This window comes from Mustela nivalis, assembly GCF_964662115.1.
Source record: "Mustela nivalis genome assembly, chromosome: 7".
NCBI classification, from domain to species: domain Eukaryota; kingdom Metazoa; phylum Chordata; class Mammalia; order Carnivora; family Mustelidae; genus Mustela; species Mustela nivalis.
Genome location: NC_139026.1, coordinates 49679931 through 49690147, shown reverse-complemented (window position 1 = coordinate 49690147; position 10217 = coordinate 49679931). Strand labels below are relative to the sequence as shown.

Here is a 10217-nt window from a genome sequence, read left to right as displayed (position 1 = left end):
ACACCAACCACTCCTTCCTTTCCTCACTAGCTTCACCCACACTAACTACCTCTCTGTTCAGCAAGCATGCCAACTCCTTCTTTGTCTGGGCCTTTGCCCTTGCTGCTTCCCCTGCCTGGAATGCCTGTGTTCTTCTTTACATGGAATGGTAGTTTAAAAGGGAGTTTCTGACACTCCCTTCAAGGGACTCACTTCCAACAAAAAGAATAAGGCAGAAGTGACAATGTGTATTATTTCTAATACTAAGTCATAAATGGCAATTTTTTATACCTCAGTTGAAAGAAAAAAGTAATATTTTTTTATTACTTTATTACTATTATATTGTAAGAGTCTTCTTAGAAGACTCACTCTATGGCATTGTTTCTCAACTTTTTTCACTGTGTACCTAAGAAGCCTTCTGGACATTATTTTCCTAATAGTCCTCCAATAAAATTTTAATGGCACAAACATACTGTACATCTGTTTATGTATCATGATTCTTCAGGAGGCTACAAACCATTGTAAAATCTGAAGGTTTTCTGCTCTCCACCTCAAGAACCAGTTTTCACCCTCTTGGCAGCCATTATTGGCCCCACTGAGAATGAATGCTACAGGAGAAGCCAGCTGCCAATGTTGTGAGGAATCTCAAGTAGTACTATGGAAAGATCCACCAAATGGGAAAGTGAGGTCTCCTGCCAACAGCCAGTGAGAAGAAAGTCTGTTGCTAATAGTGATGTGAGTGAGAATTCTTGGAAGTATATCGTTCAGTTGACTTCAGCCCCACCCTATATTTTGACTAGAACCTATGACAAATCCTAATCTAGAGTAAGTAAGATGCCTGGCTCTTAAAAACTGATAAAAAAGATATTTATTCAAGCCATTATATTTTGTGGTAATTTTTCACACAGCAACAGAAAACTCATTTAGACCTTGGTACCTGAAAGTAGGGTGCTGCCACACCAAAAATCTAAAATACGGAAGAGGCTCTGGAATCAGGCAGTGGATGGAAGATGGCAGGTCTTTGAGCTAAAAGCTCAAAAAATCTTGAAAAAACTGTTTATAGAAGGAAGCTGTGGGTCACAGCTTAGAGTGAGGAAAACCTTATTGGAAACTGGAGATAAGAAAATCCTTGTTTTGTACTGGCAAAAAAAAATTAGCAACACTGTCACCTGTGGGAACACAGAAAGTAGAAAATGTACCTAACGAGGTGTGGGTTCGAACTAAAGGAGATTTCCAGACAAAATACTGAAGGTACCTGCTGGCCTCTTGCTGCTTATACTAAAATACAAGAGCAGAGACAAAGGATGTGATTGTAAAATCCTTTGTTAAAACTCACAAATATCTAATTTTGCACCTCAGAAAAACCATTCAAACACAGGGCTTCTGAGAAGCTTGAGGAAGCCATCTCTTCTCTAAGCTGACTCCAAGACATTTCTCAGTGTAGCTTTTATCTACCAGAATGAACCTTAAGAAGAACCACAGGAAATCCAAAAAGGTTCTAAGAAATTTTATTGGAAAAAAATACCACCACATTATGCCTGTCCAACCACCACATACTGGGGGTGTGGGTACAGATCAATTTGTCTCTTTAGTTCCGAAGTCTTCAAAAGGAAATATACTCAGAGGATATACTTAAGAAACTACACCCAAGAGGCCTCATTCACATCTGAAATTTATTTAGATGACAAAAATGCTGGATCTTGCATTGAGGCTATACTCGAATAAGACTTTCTGAGGGTATTAGCCTTTCAAGTGGAAAACAGAAAAATCTGTAACCAGAGAAAAGGCTGTGGTAGTTTAAAACAATTATTTTATTTGGCCCACCAATTATTTGACACTTACCTTCTAAAGGTGAGGCCTAAATCCCCTCCCCTGGAGTGTGGACTGGACTTAGTAACTTGCTTCAAATGAATACAAGAAGGAGATGTGATGGTGCGTGAGTACCATGACTTAGTTCAGTAAAGACACTGTGGCTTCCTTGTTGCTCTCTAATGGATCACATGCTCTGGAGGAAGCTAGGTTCCATGCCATAAGGACACACAGGGGCCTATGAAGAAGTTCATGTGGCAAAGAACTGAGGAGCCTTCTGTCAACATCCACATGAGGAAGATTTTCAGGAAGATCCTCCAGTCCACTCATGCCTTCAGCTGACTACAGCCAAAGTCCCCATCTTGGCTAGAATCTCATGAGACACCTTGAGCCAGAACCAAGTCAAACCTCTCCCAGAATCCTGACCCTCAGAAACTGTGAGACAATAACTATGTGTTGTTCTAAGTTACTAAGTTTAAGGATAATTCTTTATAAAGCAATAGATCATTAATAAATGTAGCTAGCTGCTTCTCATCACAACCACCATCTCCTTTAAGAGTGCGTTCCCTGACCATTCCTTACTTATACTGCTGCCAAATTACAATTCATAAAGACTGAAATGTTGTCTGGTCACTGCTATATCATAATATCAGTACAAGGCCCAATAGTTTTGTAAATAAAGGAAAATGCTCATCTTTACTTACAGAGCTAAAGAAATGCAAATTAAAACAAGGCAATATTTTTTACCTACCAGGAGAGTCAGTAACCTAAGGCTCCTGGGCTAACTGGAGCCCACCATTGGATTTTGTAAGTAAAATTTTCTTGGGCAAGATAGTGCTCCCAAGTATATATCGTGTATGTATCATCTCCAGCTGCTTCTGCACTCCAAAGGTAAAGCTGATTAGTTGCAACAGAGGCCTCATGGCCCCACAAAGCTGAAAATATTCACCATTTGGCAATTTGTAGAAAATGTTTGCCAACCCCTGATCCAACAGACTGCCAAATAAGAAAAGAGTCTGATGATATTCCATGTTGGTGAGGGTGCAAAAAAGTACCCTCATATATTGTTTGTCAGGAGTCAACAGGTACAATCTCTTTGGAGACTGATAAAGCTACATGTACTGCTTTTTTTAAATAAAAAAAATTGTAAATGAAAATAAGTTGTAGTAACGTATAATATCATCCCAAAGATTATAATGTTGTGCTTCTGAGTCTATAAAATAGTATGTTTTAGTGTTTCACAAATATACACATAGCTAAAACAGACTAGCTTAATAGACTACTATGCTACATATATATTACAACTAGTTACATAAACTAGTTTAATTGGTACTGTAAAGAGCTCAAGACAGAGACTTACTTGGAAATTCATTCTCACATAACTTTCCTGTAGCTTCACGATTTGTGCTTTCCACCAATGAGTAATGACATTTTAGATATGATGTTCCGAAAGCATTTTCCAGAAAACATACGCATTACATTTTTAAAGGAACCTCTTTTTACGCATCTAAAGGCAGTGAGGAAGTAAAATTTTGAAGTCACAGTGGTTCTCATTAAGGCATTAGGTTACCTAACTTATCCTGCTTTAAAAAAATAGAACTTAATTTGCTTTAAAAGTCAGAGGGAGGGTTCACTTTGTTTTACCATTTATTTAGTAAAGAACCAGAGACAGATGAGAACCAGTTTTTTAATACAGACGTAGCCAGCTTAATTACCAGCTCAATTATCAGAGCTCCTAAGTAAAATGCTCCTGCATTATTTAAATATTCATGAATTATTGAGTTTCTGGTATTTGATCAGCATTGTTATAGTGACGTTGAGACCTACGGAGGTAAATCAAGTATAAGGCTTATTATTTCTTTAAAAACAATCTACATACGTAGACATGTGGAAAGAGCATTCACCTAGGGATTATGAAACCTGGTTTCTAGTTCCCCTGCCTCACTCTCAAGAACTATGCTATTTTAGACAAGTGTTTGGAAACTTAGTTTTCTGTAAAACATATGTGTATATTATGTTAGGGACTGTAATTCCAGAGAAAATAACAATATTGTTATTACAAAATTTTTTCAGCATTTATATATCCAAACCAGCCCTCCACTGGGATTCTACTTCCTCCTTGAAGCTTGCCTAGATTATTCTGGTTTACACAACTCTCACTTCCTTCCTTAAATTCCCTCCAGACTTGGCACTTTAGAATTTCATTAAGTTGCTATCACAGATTAGTTTGACCACTGGCCTACCCAACTAATGCCTTAAGGACAGGAACTGAGACTTCCAAAACTTTTATTTCCTCACGTCCTTTACATTCAATAAAATGTACTTTTAAAAAAATGTAGTGTATCTATGAAATGAATATTAATGATTCAAAATTTTCCTAAATGGCAGTATCCTAACTCACTAAGATTTCTCTAATAACTGCCTTCTATTCACACATCTGATACCACCTCCACAGAAATGTAATTTGCCGCACTAGCTGCAGTTGTCTATCCCTGTCCTTCCCTGAAGTAACTGATTCTCTTTCTTTATCATGTTTGGGATCAGCAGAGACCCTCATGTTCCCTCTGGAATCTATGCCATAGCCAGGAGTTCTAATCCCCTGGGTGTTCTTGCAGTAACAATTCTTAATTACTCTAATGTATTACATCGTCACATCATCACTGTGCACTTCACAGATGAATGGAATCTGACAGTGCCTTACTGGTTTAAGCAAACATATAGTAAAAAGCTGAGTTTGAAAACCAATCTTCCACAAACTATCCCAAAAACCTGAAGAGGAAAGAGTACTCCCAAATTCATTCTATAAACCAGCTTTACCCCAATATCAAAGCCAAAGACACTAGAAGAAAAAACTACAAACCAATATCCTTGGTGAATACTGACTTGAAACTCATCAACAAATACTAGCAAGACAGACATACAGAACAATGGAACAGAAGACCAAAAGTAAACCTGTGCATATATGGTCAAGTGATTTTCAACAAGAATGCCAACACCATTCAATGAAGGAAAGCCCTATCTCTTCAATAAGCAGTGCTAGGAAAACTGGATAGCCACATGTGAAAGAATCAAGTTGAACCCTTACCTTATGTCATACCCAAATATTAACTCAAAATAACTTCAAGGCCTAAACATCAGACTTAAAACTGTAAAAACCCCTAGGAAAAAAACACAGGGGAAAAGCTTCATGATATTGGGTTTGGCAATGATTTCTTGAATATGACACTAAAAGCACAGGCAACAAAAGTAAAAATAGATAAATTGTCCTACATCAACATTTAAAACTCTGTACATCAAAGGATGTAATCAACATAGTAAAAAGGCAACCTAGAGAATGGGAGAGAATTTTAAGTCATTATATATAAGAGGTTAATAGCTAGAATATATAAGGAATTCTTACAATTCAATAACAAAAAAATAAATAACCCAATTAAAATATGGGCAAAGTCAAGAGAATGAGATGCCACAGACTAACAGAAAACATTTGCAAAGATGCATCTGATAAAACTACTGTTATCCAAAATATACAAACTCAACCATATGAAAATGAACAACTCACTGAAAAAGCAGGCAAAAGACCTAAACAGACACCTCACTGAACAAAATATACAGATAGCAAATAACATATGGAAAGATGCTCAACATCATACATCAGGGAAATGCAAATTAAAACACTACACACCTATTAGAATGGCTGAAATCCAAAACCTGACACCACCAAATGCTGACAAGAATGTCTAGCAACAGGAACTCTCATGCATTGCTGCTGGAATGCAAAGTGGTATAGCTATTTCGGAGGATGGTTTGACAGTTTCTTACAAAACTAATCGCACTCTTACAAGTTCCAGCAACTGTGCTCTAGCAATGTCTTACAGAACTAAACATATTCTCATCATACAATCCAGCAATCATACTCCTTGGCATTTATCCAAATGAGCTGAAAACTTGTGACTACAAAACAATCTACACATGGAGGTTTATATAGTAACTTTAGCCATAATTGCCAAAATTTGGAGGCAACCAAGATGTCCTTCAGTAGAGGAATGAGTAAACTGAAGTACATGCTGACAATAGACTATTATTCAGCACCAAAGAGAAATAAGCCATCAAGCCATGAAAAGATATGATGGAGAAATCTTGAATGCACATTACTAAGTTAAAGAAATCAATCTGAAAAGGCTATATACTGTATGATTCCAACTATACAACATTCTATAAAAGGTAAAACTATGGAGACAGTAGAAAGATCACTGGTTACAGGGGCTGGTGGGAGGGAAGAATGAACAGGCAGAGCATAGAGGGGTTTTAAGGCAATGAAACTATCCCATATAATTCTATAATGGGGGATCTTTGTCATTACGCATTTATCAAAACCCATAGGATGTACAATAGTGAGAGTGAACTCTAATATAAACTATGGACTCTGGGTGATAACGTGTCAGCTTAGGCTCATGGATTATAACAAAGTGGGAAAAGTTATGTACGAGTAGGAACAGGTTATGCAGGAACTCTGTACTTCCCACTCAGTTTGCTGTGAACCTAAACTGCTTAAAAAAATTAAGTCCATCTTAAAAAAGGGTGAAGTATTTAAATAACATTTTTACAAAGAAGATACAAATGTCCCATAAGTATATGAAAAGATGCTGAACATTACTAATTATTAGGGAAATGCAAAGCAAAACCACCATGAGGTATCACCTCATACCCATGTGGATGGCTACCTTCAGAGAAACAGGGAAAAGAACAAGTGTCAGTGAGAATGTAGAGAAACTGCAACACTTATGCAATGTCAGTTATAATAGAAAATGGTGTTGTCGCAATGTAAAACAGTATCTTAATTCCCTAAAACACTAAAAATACAATTACCATACCATGAGATGATACAAAATATATATTGGTTTCTGCCCCAGCTTCCTGGCACTTGAAACCCTTGTAACTTCCAAACTGATAAGAGCAATGAACAAAAAAAAATCTTTTGTTCTAACATTTGGTCTTTCACCCCAGTTGCTGACACAGGGTTCCTGAAACCCTTATAATTTTCTGTGTAACAGGTGTGTCTTTTGTTCTACTGAGGTGATCCCACATGAGCTCTTAGATGAGGGCTGGTCACCAGAAAGAACAAGCCATAAGCAAGTGCAGAATTTTCAGCCCTGACGAAGTGGGGAGAAGAGAAAAGGTTGAATATGGGGCTAATAACTGATATCCCTAAATGAGGAAGCCTCTATAAAATATTATGAGTATGGGGTCTAGAGAACTTCCAGGTTGGTGAATGCATCCACATGCTGGAAGGATGACACAACTCAACTCTGTGGGGACAGAAGCACCTGTACTTGGTGCAGACCTCCTCCCAGACCTCCCACTATATCTCTCTTAATCTGGCTGTTTACCTGTATCTTTTAATAAACTGCTAAAAATAAATGTTTCCTTGAGTTCCGTGAGCTGCTCTAGTAAATTCATCAAAACCAAAAAGGGAGTCATGGGAACCTTCAATGTATAGCCAAGTCTGACAAGTTATGGGTAACCTGGGGACCTATTACTTGCAACAGGCATCTGAAGTGGCGTGAGAGCAGTCTTCAATGGGACTGAGACCTTAACCTGAGGGATCTGATACTATCCACTCAGAGAGAGCATCAGAACTGAGTTCAGACTCATGTCTCACGAGTCTCATGAGTTCATGACACTGAGCGGGTGTCATGGAGACCTGCCTGATATAGGGAAAACATACACACACACACACACACATACTTTTGGTGACCACAAGTATCAAAACTGAAGTGTTCTGAGTAAGTAATAAAGGAGAAACACAGGAGGAAGAACTGGTTCTTACCCTACTCAGGTGGGAAAAAATGGGTTTTTCACTAAAACACATATGATCCAGCAATCCCACTTCTGGGTATACAGACAAAACAACTGAAAGCAGGATCCCACGTGGGTATTGTATACACATGTTTATAGCAGTGATTCCTAGTGAGGTGGAAGCTATCCAAGTGTCTACAAGTGGCTAAACAGAAAAACAAAATGTGATTTTGTCACACAATGGAAAATTATTCAGCCTTAAAAAGCAAAGTGTAACACATGCTACAAAATTGATACACCCTGGGGCATCTGGTGTCAGACTCTTGAGTTTGGCCTAGGTCAGTTCTCAAGAGTTGTGAAATCCAGCCCCAAGATGGGCTCTGCCCCAGGCATGGGGCTTAATATTCTCTCTCTCTCCCTCTCCCTCGGCCCCTCCCCCAACCTCCCTCTCTTAAAAAAAAAAAAAAAAAAAAGGATACAACCTAAAAACACTCTATCTGAAATAAACCAGTCACAAAAAGATACACACGGTATGGTTCCACTTACATGAGGTATCTAGTGGAGCCAAATTCATAAAGCAGAAAGTAGAATGATCATTGCCAGGCACTGGGAGAGGGGAAAACAGCAAGTTCTTTGATGATACAGAATTTCAGTTTTAGAAGATTAAAAAGTCCTGGAGACTGGTTGTACAACTAGGTGAATACCTACTGAACTGTACATTTAAATATGGTTAAGAACGTACATTTTTAAGGAAATGTGTTTCACCACAATTAAAAATTTAATTGAAAAAACTATGCTCATATGCCAAAATCATTCCAAAATTCAATTCCAGAAATATCATAGATGTCAGGGATCAAGATTCTTAGCGCATCAGATTGTCCTAATTCTTTTTCCTGAATAAGTTCCAGCCACGGGAACAGAATGAAAATATGGGACAACCTCTGTAATGAACTGGCTGAACTAGAACGGACAATGAACTCCACTTACGTGAAACTAAGCATTTTATATTTTTTAAGCATTTTAAATTCAGTCAATACTGCATAATAACTTAAAACTAAAACTGCATTTTCATTGGTCTCTAAAGCTTCCATTTCCAGCAACCGCCTCAATTAAATCTCAAACTTATGTTGAGTTCTAGGTCTTGCAGACTCCAAACAGTGAAGAAGAACAGAGAGGGTCCCTGTCCCCACACATCCTACAACCCAGCAAAGGACACACCCGAGTATACAGAAACTTGAAACGCGATCACACCCCTAAACCAAAAACATGTAAGCAAATAACTGCATTCAGGTGCATGTCACAATAACCACCTAATAAACTTTTCACCTTAAAAAGTAACCCTGCATTTCTTTGAATATCAAGATGCCAAATAAAGGCTGCCGAAGTTTTCATGTCCCTTTGTAGGGGGAGGAAGGCAGGATTAAAGCGGGATGGGCTTGGGGTGCCTGGGTGGCGCAGTGGGTTAAGCCTCTGCCTTCAGCTCGGGTCCTGATGTCAGGATCCTGGGATCAAGCCCCACATCGGGCTCTCTGCTCGGTGGTGAGCCTGCTTCCTCCTCTCTCTCTGCCTGCCTCTCTGCCTACTTGTGATCTCTCTCTGTCAAATAAATAAATAAATCAAATAAATAAATAAATAAATAAATCAAATAAATAAATAAATAAATAAATAAAGCGGGATGGGCTTCAGCTCCGGTTCCCGAAGGCAGCGCGCAGCTACCCGACCACCGCGCCTCCCCAGGGCCGCGCCTCCCCAGGGCTGCGCTCTCCCCGGGAGCGCTTCTTCCCGACTCCCGGGGGAGGGCGCTCTTCCGCGGAGCCCGGGGGGGCGGGGCGGGGAGCCGCAAGCAAGGCTTTCCTCGGAACCCCACGGGAGCTGCGCTCAGCCAGCGAGCCGGGCCCCGGGAGGAGCTGCCGGCGGAAGCCGAAAGCCACCCCTAGAGGCCGACAGCGCAGCAGGCTCGGCGCGGAGCCGCCCGCAGGGACCGGGCTGGGGGAAGGGGAGGGGGCAGGGGAATGGGAAGCGACGAGGGGGATGGGAGGACGCACCCATTCGGATGTGCACACTGGCCGAGGCCACGCAGCTGCCGTAGTTGAAATCATCCTCGATGGAGGAGCAGGGGTAGCGGGGGTCGGGGTTGGCCATATCGGCAGCAGCACCCCAGCGACCCCGCCGAGCTAGGGCAACGACGCCGACTCAACGGCCTTCAAGCCACTTCCGGGATGAAGCGCTCCAGCCCCAACTAGCCGAGCGCAGCCCGCGCTCATCGATGCGCTCCCCCCGCCCCTCCCCGGCGCTGCGGGAAGGCTGGGAGGGAGGAGGTTGCTTCAGCTTGGGGCGGGAGAGAAAATGAATGACGTTCTCGGCGTCATCTAAAATGCAGCTTTTCTCAGATTTTCCCTCGACAAGCTTTTTTAAATCCTCTGACCTGGAGAGTTGCTGAAAGTGATAGAAGCGAGGTCCCATCCATCTGTTCTTGCAACAAACACTCAGCTCATTCACATGGTCCTTCAGTAATCACACGGGAGATACACTTTTTATTATTTTTAATATTAATAATATTCCCTAAATTTCTTGAGCACTTTCTATTAGCCAGGCTTTCCGAATGAGGTAGTGCCCCATGAGCACAGAAGACA

At 40.5% G+C, this 10217-nt stretch overlaps 1 protein-coding gene across 1 annotated transcript in view; it reads right to left on the bottom strand.

Annotated features, from left to right (window-relative positions):
- Window positions 1–9913, bottom strand: part of TMBIM4 (transmembrane BAX inhibitor motif containing 4) — a 28595-nt gene extending 18682 nt beyond the window's left edge. The window contains exon 1 of the mRNA XM_082738260.1: window positions 9630–9913. Within this exon, the coding sequence (XP_082594386.1) occupies window positions 9630–9726 (97 nt within the window). The 5' untranslated portion in view covers window positions 9727–9913. The remainder of the gene's footprint in view (window positions 1–9629) is intronic.
- Between the last annotated feature and the right edge of the window lie 304 nt (window positions 9914–10217).